Source organism: Adiantum capillus-veneris, chromosome 12 (assembly GCF_014529385.1).
Source record: "Adiantum capillus-veneris isolate H3 chromosome 12, ASM1452938v2, whole genome shotgun sequence".
NCBI lineage: Eukaryota > Viridiplantae > Streptophyta > Polypodiopsida > Polypodiales > Pteridaceae > Adiantum > Adiantum capillus-veneris.
In genome coordinates, this window is record NC_140942.1 from 156,163,523 (window position 1) to 156,186,845 (window position 23,323).

A 23,323-nucleotide genomic window follows, 5' to 3' on the forward strand; every position below is an offset into this window, starting at 1 on the left:
GAGAGAGAGAGAGAGTGAAGAGGGAGAGACTCGAGAGAGTGAGAGGGAGAGGGAGAGATTTGAGAGAGTGGGAGGGAGAGGAAGAGAGCTTGAAGGCTTGAAGCCTTGAGCCTTGAGAGAGTGAGTCTTGAGAGAGAGAGATCTTGAGAGTGTGAGAGGGAGAGAGCTTGAGCCTTGAGGATTAGCTTGTGGAGAGAAAGAGGGAGGGGGGTGCATTTTATGAGTCCTTGAGGCCTTGCACACTTCAAACAGAAGCCCAAACATTTACTTGAATTTTTTCAATTTTTGCCAAATTTGTTTGTAGCCGTTGGCCGTTCCAAGGGCATTCCGGAACGTTCCGGAACGGCCGTTCCGGTTTGCACTGGCCACCCGAAACGTCAGACGTTCCAGGACGTTTCGGAACGTTCGGGAAGGGAACTGCCCCCCGGAACGCCGGAACGAAGGCTAGGGGGCGTTCCCCGGTAACTCTGCCTGCCACAGAGCTTACGCCTAAGGAGTGGAGCAGTGATAGAGAGCTTTGTTGGGAGCTTATCTGCAACCTGACTCTTTGGTTCATACGGAGAGCCCGTTGCTTCCGCATCTTCGAGGCCCGCCCCATTCCACCAGTGGAGACTATACGAGGTCAGTTCGAGAGGCTGCAGGGCAGCTCTGGTTGTATGCGAGAGTGGCGCGAGGCATTCCTACGGCTTTGGCATCCAGGGACTTTCTACACCATGGTCCATGGGGCTCCTAGATGGAACTACCAGCCACCTGTGTCCCTTTTGTAGGGGCAGTTTGTAGCCCATTGGGCAGTTTTATTAACTAATAGAAGGATCTTTTTCTTGGGAAAAAAAAAGAGAAAGACACATACCACTTGCAATGGCTTCCTCTGCAAGCTGAGGACAAATCCAATGAACATGTGCATCTAATCCTCCTGCAGTCAGAATAAGTCCTTCCCCAGCAATAGCTTCTGTGTTCACCTGCCATCAAATAAGCTCATATGTGATGCAGCTGATCAATTATCAGCGCCGAAGGCCCATATGCCAAAGATAAGGCACTTACCCCAACAACCATTCCAGCTGTTACTCCATCCATAACATCCGGATTTCCAGCCTTCCCAATACCACATATAATATGACCTTTGATCCCAATATCTGCCTTATAAATTGATGTGTAGTCTATAATTACTGCATTAGTGATGACAGTATCAAGCACATAATCAGGACCATAGCCACTTGCTTGGCCCATGCCATCACGCAACACCTTTCCTCCTCCAAACTTGCACTCATCACCATAGACAGTATAATCGTTCTCTATTTCTGCAAGTAAGTTTGTGTCACCAAGACGTAATTTGTCACCTGTTGTGGGACCAAAGATATTGGCGTATGATTCCCGAGAAACCCTTACTGTAACTACCTGATCCCTTCCGACAATACCATGCCTATGAGAAAATAAACCTTAGATAAGATCAAAGAAAAGAGATAAACAAAATCGAAACATGCAGGCTCAACACACATTGCATTTGGTTGTGGCACGTGTGCGAAGCCTCTCTTGCTGATCCTATCCATTATTTCTTGCAAATTTGCGGTGTTAATTTGACCTCTGGCAATGTTATTTCCCCCTTTTATTGTCATTCCGCCCCCAATCTTTACAAGAGTCACTGTCTTGGTCTCTCCTGGCTGGAAACAGCACGGGTTTATTAAATTAGAAAACATCAATGAAAAGTCCATACATGATAATATGATAATGAACTGTTAACCTGACCTTCTACACTATGTTTTACAATGCCAAGACACAAAAAGAGATCGATCAAGCTTTTCCAACCTCTGCTGCTCTGTGTCAGTGTAGCGCGAAAACTATGTTGTCCTCTCTATTGTGGGTGCTCCTCAGTGCAGTATGCAAGAAATCTTCCTCCATGGCACTAGCTATGTCAAAAACTATGTCATGCTCTCTATTGTGGGTGCTCCTCAGTGCAGTATGCAAGGAATCTTTCTCCATGGCACTAGCTAAACAAAATAAAAGACTTGTTGTCATCCGAAATGAAACACAGCAAAGACAACATACTCAAAGTAGACACATCACGATAGAATCTAAGCCCAAAGTAAGGTCAAACACTTTCAATTTATCAGCTGCCGACTGGCTGGTAGCACACAGCTCCATGGGGTGTTGAGGCTCCAATAGTGCAGGGAGAGTGCTGTGTGAAAGACTATACTCTGGACCGAAAGACTCATACCCAACGCAGACCAGACTGACCCTACAATAGCTACACAACATCATAACTGCTAATAAATATCTCTGAAAGCCAGCTGCACACTAGTTTCTTTTTTCTGAAGGTGGGAGACATATCTGGATTGTGATGGTAGGTGGTGGGCTGGCCACTGTCCACTCGACTGCCATCCAAGTGCTCTGGTCCACTAGACCACGGAACACACTAGTCCACCAGCCGAGTGTCCACCCATGTATGAACCTAGGATAAACTCTAACTGCCTTTCTAGTGCAAGTCACACTATAGCCCTGCTAAAGGTTGCCTGCCACCGTCTCGGTGAGTGAAGCCACAAACCAAAAAGTGCTACAGTTCTCAAGAACACATCTGTTATATACAATGAAAAGACACACATGAGTTACTGATCATTTGAAGGAGGCTAATGCCGGTAAAAATGCGGAGGCCAAGCATATGGACCCATTTAAGTACCAAAGCCTGAAGCCGGAGGGTACAATGGAAATGGCATGCCAGCTCCCTGTGCTGGAGCAGATGCTGGATGGGAGCCTGGGAAGATGTAAATGGATAGCCACAAACAGCGCCCAAAGCTTAGACTGATGGCTACTGAACGTAGGAAGCTAATGAGGGTGCAACAGATACCGATGGTTGATGTGTAGAATCTGACTGTGTAAGCCCCTGTGATCCCATACCGTGTGAAGCACCACCTTGACAACCCACCACCTCTGAACTAGATGGGGACTCACTTACCACTTGCTTGGCCATATCAACTGGAGCCACTGGGCCAGCACTGAAAACATCACAGAAACAAGTTGTGTCATTGGAAAATCCTTTACTACATCCCTATGTTCCTGCCTGAGTGCCCTCAACACAATCTTAAGATCGGCAATCGGGGTTTTCAGTCTCATACTGTTTGACCATCAAAATATTCTTATCAAAGAGTCTCTGATGACATTGAAGTAGTTCCCAATATATTCCATCATAACTTGCACCATGCATTTGATGAGTGCGTTCGACAATAGTCACTGCTTCGGCTAGGGAATGGATGGCCTGACGTTTATGCATCTCAAGTGAATGCCGAATGTGATCATAGTTATTAATTTGTCTTTTCGTATTTATTTTACTTATTTGACAAGATTCTAGGTAAGGAAGTTTTTGTGGCTAGTATAAAAGCAAACTCGCGCCCCATTGTATAATATACTAATTCATAGCCCACTTGGTTGGTTCAAAAGAGGCCTACTCTCAAGAAGACAGGTATTTTCCTCGGTGATGATCTCACTCTCTCACAGCTTGCGCATATGAGAGAGGTAATGCCAGAGATTATGGCGGCAAGGGAGAAGGGAAAGACGGCCTTTTACAAAGATGGTCGGGTGGCGATTTTAGAGCGGCACTCTACATGATGGTGTGAGACCTATGGGACCACACTGAAGATGGCTACTTGAAATTGTAATGAATCTATGAGGTTAGCTTTGTTGCCTTTGAGGACAGTTTCAAAGAGAGGGACATTGTTTTCTTCTCAGAGACCCATCATGCCCCGGGACAGCTAATGCCACATGTGGTGGGATACAGATGGGAGATAGTCCACAGGACAGTCACAAGATCTGGGTTCAAGAGGAGTAGCAGTGCTATTTAGGGAGGAGTTATAGCCACTACTTCTATTGTACGGAGAGATGATGATCATGCTAGATACATGTGGGTGAGGCTGAGAGCTGACACAGGCCGATTTCTATACATTGCCATATGTTACTCCCCCCCCCCCCCCCCCCCACCCCAGTGCGTCAGTATATGCTGCACCTAGAGGACAGTCATCTTTCTCTATACTAAATGATGATATATGGGAGTTCTCTAGGGATGGTGATATCATCCTTCTAGGGGACTTCAATGCCCGAACAGGCAACTCTCACACAGTCTTCTACGACACTTCAGATGAGATGCTTAGAGAGCTGGATGTGGGTGACTTGGGCCATGACAAATGCTCACATGACAAAGAGCAAACGGAATATGGGAGATACCTCACGGAAATGACGACCACACATGGGTTAGCCATACTTAATGGCTTACAACGATTTCCTGGAGTAGCCGGTTTCACATGCTTTTCACATAGACACGAGGCAGTACAATGGACTATGCTATGGCACAGCCAAGCTTTATTCCTTGTATTCAGGATTTCATAGTGGGAGTCAGACCAGTGGGTGTAGCAATGCATCATGCTCTTTTGACATTGTCCGTTTCCTTTCAGTATAGTACAGCCCAGACATCAGGAGGCAGGTCCGTTTCATTTCAGTATAGTACATACCCGTTATACATTTACACCAGAGACTGACTCGGTTTATATAGAGGAGATCTATAGCCGTCTATGCACAGCTAGTCCTGGTCTCTCAGTGGAGGAGTGCACCACTTTACTGACTGAGACACTGCATGGTGCAACATCAGAGGCATACCCACACACTTAGCCGGGTCGGAGGCGACATTCTGGGAGCATGCCCCAAAATAGTTGGCATGATGAGGAGTGCAGAGAGATGATAGCCCAGCTCGAGAGAGATCTTCTTTTAGGAGTCATCACTTATAGACAATCTCGGATTGCTTCCCGCGGATTGCTTCCCTGAGCCTTGTGCGACGGAAGAAATGAGCTTATTTGGCCCAGATGGAGCGAGACTTGTATCAGCTGTTCTTGAGTAGAAACTCAAGAGAGGCATGGCTATTCTTTCATGAGCACTCCCCTCCCCCAGTGATTACTTCTCCTGATGTGTGGGGCCAGTATGCGACATCGTTATATACAGTTCCGAGACGGACCCCCTTCCAGATCATACAGAGCCATGCTCACCTACCAGCACCTTCTTTACCACTGAGATGGTAAAGAGAGCCAATGACAGGATGAGGACCAGCCGGGCATATGATAGGACCCCCTTCCAAATCATATGCCCGGCTGGTCCTCATCCTGTCATTGGCTCTCTTTACCATCTCAGTGGTAAAGAAAGGACAGGACCTCCTTCCAGATCATACAGAGCCATGCTCACCTACCAGCACCTTCTTTACCACTGAAATGGTAAAGAGAGCCAATGACAGGATGAGGACCAGCCGGGCATATGATCAATGATGGTCTAGTAGCAAAGCACTTTATACATGCTAGAGATATGATGGTAGAGGTTCTTGCAATGTTGTTCAATCATGCCATGTGTGAGGGGTTACTTGAGACTTGGAGGTCTACTATTGTGCCTATCTTCAAGGTAGGTGATCCTACAGAGCCTGGGAATTACTGCACTCTTATGGTTGGGCACACATTGGCACGGTTGTATGCATCCATTCTTGAGCAGCAATTGAGTAATTGGGCAGAGGGTGAGGGTGTACGAGCAAAGGGCCAGGCCGGTTTTAGGAGAGGTTTCTCCACTCTTGATCATATTCTGACACTCAGAGCCATCATTGAGGAGGGCAGGTCACATAGGAGAGAATTGTAGCTTTGTAGATTTCCGCAAAGCATTTGACATGGTACCGAGAGCTCGATTGATGCGCAGACTACAGGAGATGGGGGTGCTCTATACAAATCAGTCATGGGACATGTATACACCTCGGAGGGGATATCTGATTTAGTTCACTCCACCATTGGGGTGAAACAAGGTTGCCCATTGTCTCTTACTCTATTTGGTATGTATGTTGATGAGGTGTCTGATTACATTGACAGAGGGTGATAGAGGTGCCCAACTGGCAGGGACGTGGATCCCATTGTTGCTATATGCTGATGATATTGTGTTGATCTCTAACTCACCATTGGGTATACAGCTACAGTTGGATGCATTACACAATTTTGCAGAGGATAGTGGATTGTCTGTAAATCTTGGTAAAACTAAGGTTATGGTTTTTAGACACCACACCACAGTGGATCAGGAGATCAACACCGACTTTCACATATGGTCAAAAGATTGTAGTACACACATGCATACACTTACCTTGGGGTTGTCTTCACAAGGCCGAGGTTTTCTTTGAGGAGAGCAGCAGAGACTAGACTCACTAGAGCTTATGCGGCCTTGGGAGGCTTGGAGAGGATGTGCTCGCAGGTTCATTTCCAGGAACCTCGGACAAAGTTATGGCTCTTTGATACTTTAGTAGCCTCAACTATGTTGTATGCGGTGCAGATATGGGGACCTTCTGTAGGCCATGATGATTGGAGATGTATGGAGAGGCCCTTGGTATCTATGATCTCTCGACTGATCAGAGCCAAGGCCTCCGTACCCCACGCTATCAATCGAGCAGAGCTAGCTGCCCCTCCTATGGAGATTGAGGCGCTTACCAGAACAGTCTCCTTTGTGCATAGCTTATGGGATACTACTAGAGAGGGATATGCTAGACTGGCCCTTGAGTCTTCCTGACAGTTAGCTCTTCAAGGGGACACTTCATGCTGGTAGGCACGGATGACATCATGGTTTCAAATGCATGGCATCACCATGGACAGGCTGCCCCCTTTCCAATACTTTCTTCAGACACCCTCAATGTCTCTTACACTGGTGGAGATTACTAGACTCATCCGTCAGGACTTGATCCAGCTGGATACAAGGAGGACATGGATAAAGCCGCCACAGGAGTTGGGCACGAAGATGGCTTTCTATAGAGAGCATCTTTTCCACCTCACAGGAGATGGGTTTGTGATTCGACCCAGCTGCATGGATACACATATGTCTCATGGTTTGCGGTGTGCCATTGGTTAGATACGCACATCCTCACATCAACTGGAGATTGAGACTCGTAGATTCTGAGGGATACCAACAAACAATACGATATGCCAGCTAGAGCTAGAGACAGAGCTACATTACATAAGTCATTGCATAGTGTACTATGAGATTCAGGGCCGTTTCCACTGCTTATCTCTAGGGTCATGAGTTATGAGGATCAGAGATGTCTTGGGCTATATCTACTTGAGTTACACAGATATAGAGACACTTTACTGGGGACAGCTAGAGAGAGAGAGTCCCAGAGACGGATTAGAGATTTCTTTTCACTACATATGGGACAGCCAGAGTAGAAACCATCACTGTTGAGATCAACCGACACTCATTCGACCACTATTGGCACTCTCATCAATCGAGCACTCGAGCTACGGAGATCTAGACGGTCATGATTGAGGAGAGGCGGCTACACAGCATCGACGAAGCCTACAGCAGAGGATTCGAGCCATACTCTCTCGACATCCAGAGTGCAGATGAGGATGGATTCTAGTAGTAGTAGTATTTTTGTTCTAGTCTTTTTGTACCCAGACATGGTATCAAATTCACAATTTTTTAACAATTTGGCCTCATAGGTCATTTTGGCCTTTTGAAGACGTTAATATAACATTTCAATTCATTGGTGTGTGTGTGAGTGTGTGTGTGTGTGTGGAAGAAAAGGGGTTGTATTTTGTGTACATAAGAGACCTTGGGAGATGCTCAATGGCCTAGAGGAATTACAAAAGAGGATTGACAAGGTGTACGCTATGTAAACATCAAGGTGGTCTGTACAATGGATGTAGAATGAACCACTATGGAGGTGCATAATACCATGTGATGTGACCATGATCCTGATGGAAAAGAACTAATGACTGCGCCCATGTGTGAAGAAAGGCGCAACTACGCTGCTCCCCTGCCTCAAGGATCCGGCTGAAGAATCCCATTGAAGCAGGCTCTCTACACTCTTGGTTAGATGCTTCTTTGGTTGGGGCACAAGTCATTGCAGCTACCTATGGGATCTGCAGAGGGGTTACTACTCGTATGAGAGAGATTGATGAGGCTATTCCACCCGACTACCACGCCCTCATCGGGGGACACACTCTTTTACCTTCTCATCACTGATGGTGGGTGTACTTCGATCCTCAGTCAGGAGACCCAATTGTTGCTCAGCAGATGAATCTCCTCTAGGATTGCGGGGACTGGCCGTCATGGATGTCACATCAAACAAGGTTTCATGGTGAGGTTGCCTCATCAGGAGTTGAGTGCCCATTGGTAGCCTGTTAGAGTGGTAGGCTCTTTCCAAAGGAGGTCATGTGTTGACCCTATTTTCAATAATGAGGAAGCACCACTTTGGAGACTCTGGATGTGGCAAGGAAAGCCACTTGTTCAGTTGGACTAGGATCCTGCTGAGTGGCACTGACTTACATTAACAATGAGCAAGCCCCTCTTATCCTATTTTGAGTACTCTTATGTCCTTTGGGAGGAGGCTTCTTTTGCATACTAAACACCTCCTCGGCAGGATGAGCACATTCTCCCCGCTTTCCAGAGAGAGTTTTGGTCATGCATTTGGACCCTCTGCATCAGCTGCAGGATATGCTTTTTTATGTGGATGATAGCCCATGCAAGATTGCCTTTTGGTACTTTATCAGCAGTCACTGGTCATGATCGGACTTGTGACAGATGTACTTCAGAGCTTGATTCTTTGAGGCATTGTTTCTGGGTTTGTCCTTTTTTGCAGCCAGTGTGGATGGCAGTTTGTTGTTTGTGTATGTCGATGACGTGTCTGATTACATTGACAGAAAGGGTGACAGGGCTGCCCAGCTGGCAGGGACGTGGATCCCATTGTTGCTTTATTCTGATGATATTGTTTTGATATCTGACTCACCAGAAGGTATGCAACGACATTTGGACGCACTACGCAGTTTTGCAGAGGATAGAAGGACTGGGTGTAAACCTAGGTAAAACAAAGGTTATGGTGTTTAACACCACACCGCAATGGGTCAGGAGATCAGTACCTACTTTCAAATATGGTCAGGAGATTGTGGAGTATACAGATGCATACACTTACCTGGGGGTAGTCTTCACTGGGCCGAGATTTTCTTCGAGAAGAGCAGCAGAGACTAGACTAACTAGAGCCGGTGCGGCTTTGGGAGAAATGGAGAGGATGTGTTCACAGGTTCAATTCCAGGAACCTAGGACAAAGTTATGGCTCTTTGATACTTTGGTTGCCTCTACTATGTTATATGGGGTGCAAGTTTGGGGACCTTCTATAGGCCAGGATGGGTGGAGGCGTATGGAGAAGCCCCTGGTATCTATGATCTCTCGGCTGATTAGAGACAAGGTTTCTGTACCGCATGATATCATTCGAGCGGAATTAGCTGCCCCCCTTATGGAGATTGAGGCATTGACTAGATTAGTCTCCTTTGTACACAGTCTGTGGGATACTATCAGAGACAGATATGCCAGGGTGGCTCTAGAGTCCTCCAGACAATTAGCTCTTAACGGGGATACATCATACTGGTATGCTTAGATGACATCATGGTTTCAGACACATGGTTTCACCATGGACAGGTTGCCTCCTTTTCAATACTCTCTTCAGGCACCCTTGAGGTCTCTGACATGGGTAGAGATTAATAGACTCATCCGTCAGGATTTGATCCAGCTGGACACGAGGAGGACATGGATAGAGCCGTTATAAGAGTTGGGCACAAAGATGGCTTTCTATAGAGAGCATCTTCTCCACCTCACGGGGGATGGGTTTGTAATTCGACCTAGCTATATGGACACGCATCTTTCGCATGGTTTGCGTTGTGCCATTGGCCAGATACGCACATCCTCACATCAGCTCGAGATTGAGACTGGCACATTCAGAGGGACACCAGCAAATAACAGAATATGCCGCTTATGCCATCTAGAGCCAGAGACAGAAGTACATTACATATGTTATTGCACAATGTACTATGAGATACGAGGTCGTTTTCACTGTCTATTCAGAGAAGGTTTTAAGCCTCTATCTAGGGTCATGAGTTATGAGGATCAAATATGTCTTGGGCTTTATCTACTTGAGTTACACAAGCATAGAGAAACCTTACTGAGGAGAGGTGAAGAGAGACATCCCCAGAGACACATCACAGATTTCTTTACACTAGATATTGTACACCCAGAAGAACAGACAGAGGAGCAACCAGCGACGGTGGAGAGGTCTACCCGCACTAGTGGCATTCTCATAGACCGAGCAGTGGAGCTAGGGAGATCTAGACGACCCCGAGGGAGGAGAGGAGCTACACAATTTCGAAGGAGGCTATGGCAAAGGATTCAAGCCATACTCTTTCGTCGTCCAGAGTGCAGATGAAGATGGATCTCTACTCCCCTCCCATATTGTCTTCACATTGTACTGCTTAGTTTAGGATCCCGTAGTATTTATATTTTGTTATCCTAGTTTAATTTATTTGTTAATCTGACTTTGTATCAGATACACCGCATTGTAACTTTCTGGTCTCATAGGTCACTTTGGCCTTTTGAAGACGTTAATATAACATTTCATTTCATTTATCTATCTCTCTCTCTCTCTCTCTCTCTCTCTCTCTCTCTCTCTCTCTCTCTCTCTCTCTCTCTCTCTGTTACATCCAGTTTACCGGGTACCTATTGTATCAGCTGCTACACCCACGTAGTTTTAGATTGTAGTAGTAGTAGTAGTATTTTGTTCCACTTCTAGTTCTTTTCTAGTTCTTTTGTACCCAGACAAGGTATTAGATTCACTATTTTGTAACTGATTGGTCTCATAGGTCATTTTGGCCTTTTGAAGACATTAATATAACATTTCATTTCATTTCTCTCTCTCTCTCTCTCTCTCTCTCTCTCTCTCTCTCTCTCTCTCTCTCTCTCTCTCTCTCTCTCTCTGCGCTGAGCTGCCTGCTCACGCTACAGCCCCAACATTCTGGGCTGTGGCTATCGCATTGGCTACAGCCCCTGGTCGTGTGCGTAAGCAGGCCACTTGCCCCTTGTCGCGAATGTGCTTAGGCCCAGCCCCTGGTCACGACACTGGTCGCTTGCCCTACTGGGCTGGTCCTACTCGAGCTACAATCCACATGGGTTGTGGGCTATCGTGCCACTTGTTGGGGCTGCCCACTCTCTCTCTCTCTCTCTCTCTCTCTCTCTCTCTCTCTCTCTCTCTCTCTCTCTCTCTCTCTCTCTCTCTCTCTCTCTCTCTCTCTCTCTCTCTCTACATTGGCTACCAGCACACCATGGCCACATGAATGACACTGTGAACCTGCGAATTTCTAGAAGCGGTTTCTCTGTCAGGTCCTCACCTACACGCACCATGGGACCAAAACCAACACAGCAAACAACCCCCCTGAAGCCGGACATCATAGAAGGGAATACGCCACCATGCTCACTACAAGATATATGGGGACTCATCTCCTCGATGCATACCACTATCATGAAGCAGAGCGATGAAATCAAAACCCTAGATCTAAAAAACCAAGAATTGGAACACAAGCTCCAAATGCAAGACCTACGAGTCTGTCATCAAGAGGAGAAGATGCAGGAGCTCCAGGGTGCTCTTGATAAGCAAGCAGCTACAATGCAAGACACGCTAGCCACACATGATGAAAAGATTGCGCAGATGAATGTATCCGAAAATGTGGCCTCTTGGAAAGACGTATTGAAAAACACACCAATGCCTCAGACTTCCCCAATGAACAGAGACATGTATGCTAATGAGGATGAAAAAGAATACACCAAACAAGAGAAAAGAAAAATGAACATCGTGATACGGGGCATCCCCGAATCCGACAACGAGAAGATCATTACCTTGAACACCGACATCACGGAAATGATCTCCGCTAACTTCGGAATGCATGATGCGGTGGTATATGGAGCAGATCGAGTAGGCAAGAAGAAACACGAAGCAAATCGGGCAATCATATGCACACTTCTGGATGCCCGCAAGAGGGCTATTATCCTCGAAAATGCCCGCATCTACTTAAAGGATAGCTCACTATCCATTAGTGAAGATAGAACGCCGAACCAACAAAAGGCCAGACGTGAAGCATACGAAGCTCGCATAAACAAAAAAACAGCCCAAGCGGACAAGAAAGGGGGAAAAGAGGAAACAAAATGACAATGCAAGACCCATTGGTTCACGGAACTACACGTGACAAGTTGGAATTGCAGAGGCTTCCCGTGGCATAAAGAAGAAGGATTAACGGAAGTCCTACCACAAGCCGACATTCTCTTTTTATTGGAAACATGGGAACACGATGCATGTAGAATACCACACATTGAAAGATATGTCACACACTCCCTACGGATGCCATGTACAAAAATGAGGGACAAGGAGTCGTCGCGGTGATATACCGAGAGGAACTCAGAAAAATGATCACAATTTGCAAGACAGATGCTCATAACCGGTACATATGGATCAAGTTTGACACAAAACCTAAACCTATGTTCATTGCCGGGTGCTACATCCCCCATAGAGAGTCACCATTCTATGGTGCCTTCAATGTAGGCAAAAATTACCCTTTTGAGGATCTGTATGCCGATACCCATGCCTATGCACAAAGGGATGATTATGCTTATTGGGGACATGAATGCCCGCATAGCACATGCGCAAATGCAAATGGTGGATCTCATGACACCTCCAATGCTTGAACATAATGAGATACTAGATCCCACATGGGAGAGATGTTCGAAAGATCTCATTACAAAACCGCAAGGTATTGCATTGCTCAGTATGATGACATCCATACAACTAATCGCCGTCAATGGAACAAGTAAGTTTGAAAAATCGGGATAATGCACATGCTACAGGGCCAACAAAGGCATGAGTGTTATTGATTATGTATTGATTGCATATGAGACATCCCATATTGTAAGTAATTTTACAATTGGGAAAAGGTCACCCAATTCGGATCACACCCCAATCCATGTATGGCTACAAGTTCCCACTCAAAAAGCACAAAAACAGCCCCATGCCCGATCATGCACATACAAAATGCAAGTGGACAAAAAAAGAATGTATGCAAAACATCTAGACAATGCACTTGCTCATATACCCATGCCATCACACATTGAACAAGCATAACCAATTTTCAAACAAGCTCTATGTGACGCCGTAAAACAAACAATGGGAAAAACGCATCGGCGAGGAAATCATGTTAAAGGGCTACCGCATAACCCATGGTTTGATGAAGAGTGTAAGTATGTAAAAAAACAATTGCGGGCACTGTCAACGACGAACACGGAATGGGAAACTCTATCAAAAGACTACACAAATCTCAAGAGGCGGAAAAGAAGAAACTATGAGCTACGAACGCAGACACAAGCCATAGCCAACTTCAAGAAAAATCCCAAAAAAGAATGGCTGAAAATAAAAGGACGAAGACATGATATGGGGGACATAAGCCAAGATGACATGTACATGTATGCGGAACAACTATATGTACGTAATAATGCGGAAGAAATGCCACACATGCAAACCGATCTCCATGCCCAAGACCACTTTGACTTTGAAACGGTTAAAAAAGGCATACAGAAACTTGCAAATGGGAAAGCTCCGGACATACTACACTTGAACTCAGAAATGCTTGAATGGTCAGGTATGAGAGCCAAAGAGTGGATACATAGAATGCTAAACCAAGCCATTGTTCAAGGGCTACCCGAGGATTGGCAAAAAAATTGGATCAAAGCACTTTACAAAAAAGGGGATGTAAATCGGCCTACCAACTACCGTACCATTATGGTAGGATCTTGCATGGCAAAGCTTTTGGGAAGCATCTTAGAACAAAGCATAAGCACATGGGCGGAGACAAATGGAAAACGAGCAAAAGAAGAAGGCAGGTTTCTGACCAAAACATAGCACCATTGATCACCTTGTTTCACTCAGGGTATTAATGGAAGAAAGTCAGCTAAACGGAAAAACATTATACTGTTGCTTTGTAGATTTCACCAAAGCCTTTGACACGGTCCTGAGAATGGGTATATGGAAAAGGATGGAATGCATAGAAGTACCGATGCATCTCAGGAGTGCGGTAGCACATCTCTATGACAAAGTCATATGTCAACTAAAAACGCACGAAGGGCTATCCAAAGATTTCTCAAGCAACATGGGGGTCAAACAAGGATGCCCTCTCTCCCCTACTCTTTTTGGACTTTGCATTGATCAAATAGAAAGCTTCCTCCCTCAACTAGAAGGGGATGAACCAGCCATTAGGGTGCTTACACTTCTCATGCTCATCTATGTAGACGATGTCGCTCTTTTCGCCCATGACATTACAGCTCTACAGAAATTGGTTGATGCTTTACATGCTTTTTGTGAAAATGTGGGTCTATCAATCAATGTAGACAAAACAAATTTCATGATTGTAAAGACTCGTAAGATGGATATCCACGGTCCCCCTCATGTATCAAGGGAAACAAATTGAAAAAGTCTGACAGTTTCAAGTACTTGGGGATTGACATTCCGTGCAACTATGCTTGGGGACAATGCGCACATAATAGAATTGACATCGGCCATGCCAAGCACTATCAATTTGAAAACATGTGCACACAAGGGAGCATAAAAAGATGGGAGATAAAAGCGACCATTTTTGAGACATGCGTGGTGCAAGCCATCCTCTACGGAGTGGGAGCAAGCATTTCAGCCCACACGGAATGAAATTGAAAAAATTCAGAAAAAGTTTCTATGTAGACACATGGGGGTCAAAAAGACGACACCATACTCCGTGCTACCCTTGGAGACAGGCGAGAGACCACTAGAAATGAAAGCATTGAAAAGAATGTACACGTATATCATGAAGGTCAAAGCGATGCCTACTACTCGAATCCCCCGCATTGCATGGGAAACGGGATGTGTGCCACAAAAGACAAAGAAAAGCAAATTTCTATCATCGAGCCTCATGCAGGACATTAAGAAATGGTTCGCTAAATGGAATGTAGAGGCATATGTGGACATGCTTATTGAGGAGGGCAAGAAGGGAGAACACATGCTGAATTTTGACATTGCATTACTAAATAGCCTCCACACCAAATGGAAGACAACGCAACACCGCTCGAAATTTGAATACTACTGCAAGCATGTCAATACAAAGTATTGGGCAGGCTATAGAACAAACCCAATGGAAGCCCAAGCCCACATACGAATACCCATGCCCCACATGGCACGAAGAGCCATTTCTTTGATGCGCACAAGGTCACATATGCTCAAAATAGAAACAGAGGGCTGGCTGAAAATTGATGCTTCTAAACGGATATGCACATCATGTACAATGCAAGCTCCCGAAGATGAAGCACATGTGACATTGGAATGCCCAGAATATGCTCACATCCGGGCTAATTTTCAACCACTCCTAAGCGGTTGTTCTACCTTGGCGGATCTATTATCCAAGACAGACCCCTCTCCTACAGCTCTCGGAACATACCTCACCCGCATATTTGAGCATCAAAAGACACTCATAGGAACACAAAAAGAGAACAACACACACCATACACCCTCGTAAGGGGAGACTATGTATCACTTTGAGGTCCCATGGGTCATTTCTGGTCCCCCCGCGGACGTTAATACCAAATCAAATCAAATCAAATCTCTCTCTCTCTCTCTCTCTCTCTCTCTCTCTCTCTCTCTCTCTCTCTCTCTCTCTCTCTCTCCGCCGACGAGCAGGACCAGACCCCCCCACACTACCTACACAGAGTAGAGGGCTTATCCTTCTGCAGGCAGAGTCTCAGAGGACACGTCGGAGACCGAAGCTCCTAGGACACATGGGTGTCACCAGAGGCAGATCTCGAGGATACTAACCTTACACCATCAGTATCTAGAGCAGAGTCATGTACCAGCACCAGGAGATCCAGCATTCCAGAGATACCTGAGAAGGCCACCACCGATGTACCACATTCTCTACCCTACATATGCTGCTTGTTTTTAGATACCCTCCCTATCATCTCATGGTGGTATCACCTTGCAGCCCCTAGTTGAGCCTGATGATGCGTGAGCACGCCTCGACACGAGGACCCACACTATACATTGTACACCACATGCACCACCCTACCACACCCTCTTGCATAGTATAGGCTCATTTCAGTTTGTACCCTTTTTTTATTTTCCGATGCCTAGAGCATCAACACATGTATATGATATTGTCTCATAGGTCGAGTTCGGCCTTTCGAAGACGTTAATAAAGCTTTCTTTCTTTCTTTCTCTCTCTCTCTCTCTCTCTCTCTCTCTCTCTCTCTCTCTCTCTCTCTCTCTCTCTCTCGTGTGGATCTTGGTGACCCAACTCACATTGAAGTTAAAGGGTAGCAGGCAAAGGTTTGCTACTACAACCTACATGAGAAGATCAAGGTAATGAAGCAGACTAAATCATTGCAAGGTACATTGGTATGGATCTCATATGAATTGACACCCCTGCAACTCAAAAGTAGAGCCAAAGAGTTGGCTAAAGTCAGAGAAGCAAGGAAGCAAGGAAAATGGGCAGGTATAGAGGAGGAAAAGCTATTATCCGAGACTTCAAGAATCCATCCATTCCCACAAAGGCATGGACTTAGGTCTTCTATAGATGTAGACACATTATGCACACGGTGATTTCTCATCATTGGTCACTTTGGCCTTTTGAAGACGTTAATATAACATTTCATTTCATTTCTCTCTCTCTCTCTCTCTCTCTCTCTCTCTCTCTCTCTCTCTCTAGAGATAGAGCTCCTAGAGATAGAGCTCCATCCCTCCTCAGATACTCCACTACCTACTTTCAGCTCAGTTTTGTATCAATTTTGTTTCATTTGTCTTTCCGATAGACGGATGACATACACACAATGTACATTTGATTTGTCTCATAGGCCGATTTCGGCCTGACATAGACGTTAAAAATCTTTCTTTCTTTCTTTCTTTCTTTCTCTCTCTCTCTCTCTCTCAAAGGAAACTGCAGTAAGTGCATAGACTTCAATATAGGGTTTGTGCAGGCTGCAAAGCAGAGTTCACGTGGTAGCCTAGTTCTCTTCTCGACTGCTACAGCACACAGGTTACCAGCGGGCAGGGGCACAAGTACCAGCAGCCCAAGGGCCAACATCATAAGGACAAAAGGGCACCACAGGCCAGCGTGGTCAGCCCCACCAATGGCCAGCATATGATGCAATTGGGAGTAGCACTTCAGCCAAGGATAGAGCTCGTCTGCCAGCAGCACTTAGCCCAATATCATAAGGACGAAAGGGCACCACAAGCCAGCGTGGTCAGCCCCACCAATGGCCAGCATATGATGCAATTGGGAGCAGCACTTCAGCCAGGGATACAGCTCGTCTGCCAGCAGCACTTAGCTTGGTATCAAGCGGACAGTGTCATCACACGCACTGCAACAGGCAATACAGCAGAGGGGCGTGGGCCAGTGGCGCATAGGTTGCAGCCTGGCCACTTAGCCCAAATCAAGCCCAAACAATGACTTGAAGGGGGCTTTAGCCCACCGGCTGCCATAGTTACATGGGACGGCGGGTCGGGGTTGGGAACGGGGACGGGACGGCAAAAGTCAAGAAATGGGGACGGGGGTCGGAACGGCAAAAAGAAAGAGAGTTTTTTTGGCATTTTTTGACCTACAGACATGCCACACACATAGAGCATCACTTTGACCATAAATTTACACTAAATAGACCAAAGAACACGAGTCATATAGGCGGAAATGTGCTAATAAAACATCGATGATCGATGGATACAAAATGAGAAGTGCATGCCACAAAGGCTCAAGAGTCAAAAAGCCTAAAGGACTTAGGACAAGCCTGAGGCCTCAAGGATAACAAAAAGTACAAAGGGCTATGTAGTAGGTAGAGTCCTAGACTCAAGAGTCTAGACTCGAGAGTCGAGTGATCAATGATCATCAAACTCAAGAGGTGCTCGCCTGTTGAATCTCCATATCGTCGTCGTAGTCGAGGTCGTCAGCGACGTATGAGGGCTCGGGAGGCTCGCATTGAGGCTCGAAGTCCTCCTCTAGCTCCTCCAAAAGAGTATCAACCATAGATGGATTCTCTTGTGCCATCTCCCATTCAGTGAAAGGATCTGCCTTGTGTGTGACGCTCTTGGCAAGCATGCGCAAGTTAGCGCTCACAAACACCAAATCATTGGCCCTCTTAACCCCAAGGCGATTCCTCTTCTTAGAGGCAATGTGGTTGTACACACTCCATAGTTGCTCCAAGCAACTAGTGGTACATTCTTGGCTAAGGACACGAACAGCCAAGCGCTGCAAATATGGGCCATCTTCTCCGTAGTCCTCCCACCACAAAACCGAGCCAATCTTGTTGCGATCAAGCTGTGCATCTACACATCCATAGGAGCCCTTCTTTTGCCTGTAGTTGAGTAGCTCGTCTCTAATCTTGCGCCTAATGTCACTGCTAGGCTCAAGGCGCTCCAATGCAAGCCGCCATCCTTTGCTCACCTCCTTGTCGGTCTCTTGACACCTTCCCTGAAACTCAGGGTCAAGCACATAAGCTGCCGCATGAAGTGGAGAGTAGTATCCATTCCACCTCGACTCACACAAGCCATGAATCCCCGCATACTGAACAAGGTCGGGCACAAGCTTCTCAAGTGCCTCTACCATCCGATCCATGGCTTCGTAGACTTTGCCAATGCATGGCTCCAAGCCATCCACCACTCGAAGTAGATGTAGAATAGACTTGACCATGGCGTCAAGAGTCTTCACCTCCTCCCACCAAGCAACGTCGTCGGCCCATTCTCGGCATTTCAATCCTACTATTGATGTAGACTCCGGCATGGCCTAGAACTCATCACTGAGAAAGAGGCCCCTTAAGGCTCCGCCACATGTAGACAAGCAGCATAGCATAAGCCAATTGAATGCAAATCTTGTCTCTGAATATTTGAGCAAGGACAAGTGGCTCCTCTTTGAGAATTCATGGCGCACTTTTTGATGGTTGAGCACAAAGGAGACAATTCGAGAGGCGTCACCAATGGTGCGTGAAATCCATGACAAGTTCCCTATGTCCTTGAGGAAGTTATTGAGGCAATGCGCCATGCAAAATGTGACATGGATGCTGGGATACATGCCCTCAATGATAGCTCCGGCTGCCCTATTTGACGCCTCTCCATATGCAACCATACAAAGGACATTCTCCGGGCCGGTGATCTCTACGGTGCTTGTCCACTCCGCAGCAAGCATCTCGGCGGCCTTGCCACTATCGGATGCATCATGTGACTCCACAAAGTACATCTCCCCCGGAGAGTAGGCCACCACCCCGTGGATGGACCGCCTGCGGGTGTCGCTCCATCCATCTATAAGGAGAGAGACGCCATTGGTCTCCCACAAATCCTTTGTTTCTTGGGCCGCTTGCTCCACGGCAAGCTTCTCTTTGTCAAGGAGGGTGGTGCGAAGCCTCTCCTATGAAGGTATAAATTGTAAGTAATACTAAAAACCTAAAAAAGTGGTATACTGCCTTTTGAAAACTGACCGTGAAGGTGCTATGGTGGTTTCTTGCTTTGGCATACTGCTTCACAGGCGGCCTCACAGTCTCGGATCCCAAGGAGGGGATCGCTCCACTCATTACCCTCCGCACGCTACACAGTGATGGCGGCCGTCCTCCTCCTTCTATTTAAGAGGTGAGGGTGCAACTCTGCCCCTCACTTAGCTTTGTATGAGTTTTTGCTTGCATAAAAGGACTGTGTATCTATTCTCTACTGCACCGAAATATAGAGCTTGCAACACAAGCACATAAGAGGAGCCATATTCTCCTATTTTCGTAACCATGGTTCGAAAGTATGGAGACCTATCCACACAAAATAGAGCATGTTGTGTTAGTATGGAGAGTCGAGAGTCAAGAATTTATAACTCATTATGAATACAAAATGGAAGATTGCAATGTGCATATGCCAAGGGAAAATCACCGCGAAGCATGGAAGGCAATGTGGTCGTGGAAAAAGAATCGGGAAACCGACCTATCCACCTCTTCCTTCAATTTAGGATTCCAATTTTCGTTGAGAGTGCTTTGGCGATGCGGAACGGAAGAGGACGGTGTAGATGCATGGCTCTTGAAGCTTCGAGAGATGTCATCAAGGTTAGCTTCCCTTTGCTCTCGCGGTGTCGCCGTGGCGGAGGGATCAACGGCAACAAAACAGCCCCTCTTGGCCGCTTCCGCAACCTCATACACCATGAGCTTCTCAAGAAGATCCAACCTCTTCTCAGGAGCTACATGAGGGCAAAACTTCACCTCGTGACCGGGTTCATGAAGAAGATGGGCTCGCACTTTGTTTGAACCACCCATTCTCTTATATGGGCATAGCTTGCATGTCCATGGTCTTGCACCGCCACCTTTGCCACGCGTGCTAAAGTCGACTTCATCCCACCACGACCACGTTTACACGGCGGGCCTCCTTCGAGAAGAACCGGCTTGAGAAGTGGAGTTGGCTTGAGATGACATGATGGTGGAGAGACTCGAGAGAGTAGAGCTTAGAATTTAGAGGAGTTAGAGGAGAGCTTGTGTGGAGAGAGAGTAGAGGAGAGCTTCAGAGTGGGTAGAAGAGGGAGAGGAGAGCTTCAAAGCGGGTAGAAGACGGAGAGACTTGAGAGTGGAGACTCAACTTTCAAGGGTAGAGTGTAGAGTAGTCAATGGTCATGCTTGAGCCTTGAGCAATGAGGCTGTGAGGCTTGAGCATTGAGTAGAGAGGAGAGCTTGAGCTTGAGGGAAATTGGAATGAGTATTAAGAGGCCCAAGGGGGCTTTTATAGCCTCCCAAGGATCAAGGCCCCCCAAAATATGGCAGTTGGGCTGCAAACAGCCGTTTAAAACGGTCATAAACGGCTACTTTAACCCCGCCTAAAAGCTGCCGTTCCGGCCGTCCCCGGTCCGTCCCCCTGCGACCCGCCCGTCCGGCCAGAGATCCGACCGTCCCAAGGCGTCCCCTTCCAACCCCGGCCCAGTTACGGCCATCCCCCGGCCCTAGGGCCCGTCCCCCCCGTCCCCTGTAACTATGCCGGCTGCACAACACAAGTATCTTATGCGAAGCTTCACACGGGGTGCCTAAGGATGGACCAACCAGTTGATGTCAGGGATGACAATATTTATGAAACCTCCCCTAAATCAAAAGAGACATTTAGGCGGAGGTTTCGAGAGAGCACACTATTGCAAGAGTTCTGTGACAGTAGAGAAACTTTCTAGAGTCAAAGATGGTTTAATGTATAAGAAGGTACAGGTGATGACTAAGGTGGAGATGAGCCATTTGAGGGGTGACATTGAAAAAGAGATGTATGCAAATGCGGAAACTTACAAAAACCCTATGTATGCAAATATGAGGAAAGAATTGGACAAAGAGATGCTTAGTAAGCGTGACGAGATGTACGCATCATTGAAGGCCGAAATGCAGACGATTGTGAGGGCATAAGTGAATGTAATGGAATGTATGACACAGATTATTGCTGCGTTTGAATCTTGGAAATAAAAAATGGAAGATCGCATGAATGAAAAGATGCATTGGTCGAAGCACTTAAGGGACACCTCGCAGCTTGCAAAAATACCCCACATAGGAGAGAGAAAATCAACCCTAAACATAAAGGAGCTCGAAAGCATTAAGGAGCAGGTGAAAACCCTACGAGAAGAGGAAGAGCAAAACAAACGAACAACCTCTTCATGGGTGGGGCACCTATTCAAAACACAAGAGAAGGTTGATAAAGCTGAAAAGGGGATCTAGGACGCAAAGACAGGAAAAGATAAGATGTCTGAAGCCACACCGACATCCACTATCATCAATATGACAATTGAGGAGGAGCAAAAGAGAGAGACTAGAGCCCTTTATGTGTGTGTTACATGTCTCAAAGTCATTGGAAAAGTAGTAGAAGAAGTGCAAGAGCTCTTGAAGCGCATGGGTATTTCTAAATCCACACACACAAGTGCTTAGAGAGTTGGCAAGAAGGGAAGTGATGAGAAAGGAAGGCCCATGGAAAGAGCACTCGTTATATGTTTCCCTATAGTGGAAGCTAGGAAGGAATTCCTGAGGAAGAGACCAACACTCAAGCAAACTGGGATATTTTTGGGTGATGACCTCACTCTAACACACATAGCACACATGCAAGAGCTGATGCCAGAGATCAAGGAGGCGAGGGAGAAAGGGAAAATTGCTTCCTACAGGGGAGGGAGAGTAGTGGCAGCACGGAATTGTAACGGATCAATGAAGCTAGATGTAGGCGCATTTGAGGATAGCTTTAAGGGAAGAGACATTAAATTTAACTCGGAAACGCATCAGACTCTTGGCGGCACATTACCTAGAGTGATGGGATACCATTGGGAGACTACTTGTAGGCAAGAAGTGAGATCAACGCATAGAGGACAAGGGTCAGGAGGTGTGGCAATCCTACTCATAGAGGAGTGGCAACCCCTCGTCGTATTGTTCGGAGGGATGAGCAAGCTAATAGCATTCATGAAGCAGACAAGGTCCTTAAACACATATGTGGAAACACATGTATGCATAATGCGGTGCGTATAGGTCGCTCTCTCCTCTCTATTGGAAAGTGAATCAGATAAGTGAAACAAATAAGGCAAGAAGGATGGCGGTGCACTACATGGTCACAAGCAAGAGGATGACAGCCATTGAGAAGGAGTTGAAAGAATGCAAAGCCCACATGGATGAGTGGAAGAAAGAGAAGAATTTAATTCTTGAATGGAAAAAGAGGGAGGAACAGGCGAGGGAACTAGAACGCAAGGAGTTCCAGGATGAAATTCAAGCTTTAAAAGGTAGCATCTCAGCCCTTAGGAAGGAACTCGACGAAACCAAAGAGGGAGGACGCCTTGAAGATGGAGAAATTCAGCCATCAATGATCAATGAACTGAATAGTATTCGAGCACAAGTCAAAGAAATAAAGGAGGAAGGAGAAAAGAAGACCTCATGGGTGGAGGTTCTCTCCAGAACGCAAAAGAAGATGGACGAGGCTGAAAAATGGATTGAAGTTGTCAAGAAGGGAAAGAGCAAGGAGATCCCGACTACACCCGACATCATCAACAAGACACTTGAAGAGGAACAACGAAGAAGGGTACGCGCTCTACACGTGAGAGTGACCGGCCTAAAAGATTCAGATAAGGTGGACCAAGAGGTGAAGAGCCTCATGTCCATGATGGGGGTGGAGAAGCCCTCGCACACACAAGCTTGGAGAGTGGGTAAGAAGAGTGAAGGTAATGGGGAGAGTTCAAAAGAACGGCCTCTCATTTTGCGCTTTCCCTCCATGGAAGAAAAGAAAGACTTTTTAAAGAAGAGGCCAACCCTCAAGAAAACAAGTATCTTTTTAGGAGATGATCTTACGCTCTCACAGCTTGCACATATGAGAGAGGTCATGCCAGAGATTATAGCAGCAAGGGAGAAGGGAAAGTTAGCTTTCTACAGAAATGGACGAGTAGTGATTACAGAACACCGCTCTACATGACGGTGCGAGACCTATGGGACCACTCTCAGGATGGCG

The 23,323-nt window shown here is 46.4% G+C and overlaps 1 protein-coding gene across 2 annotated transcripts in view; it reads right to left on the reverse strand.

Annotated features, from left to right (window-relative positions):
* URE (urease) overlaps positions 1-23,323 on the reverse strand; it is a 225,361-nt gene that overhangs the window by 87,969 nt on the left and 114,069 nt on the right. For both annotated transcript variants that reach the window (XM_086525904.1, XM_086525905.1), the window contains 3 exons: positions 1,495-1,658; positions 1,042-1,420; positions 851-959 (listed from right to left, as the gene is read on the reverse strand). In XM_086525904.1, coding sequence (XP_086382030.1) covers positions 851-959; positions 1,042-1,420; positions 1,495-1,658 — 652 coding nt within the window. The remainder of the gene's footprint in view (positions 1-850; positions 960-1,041; positions 1,421-1,494; positions 1,659-23,323) is intronic.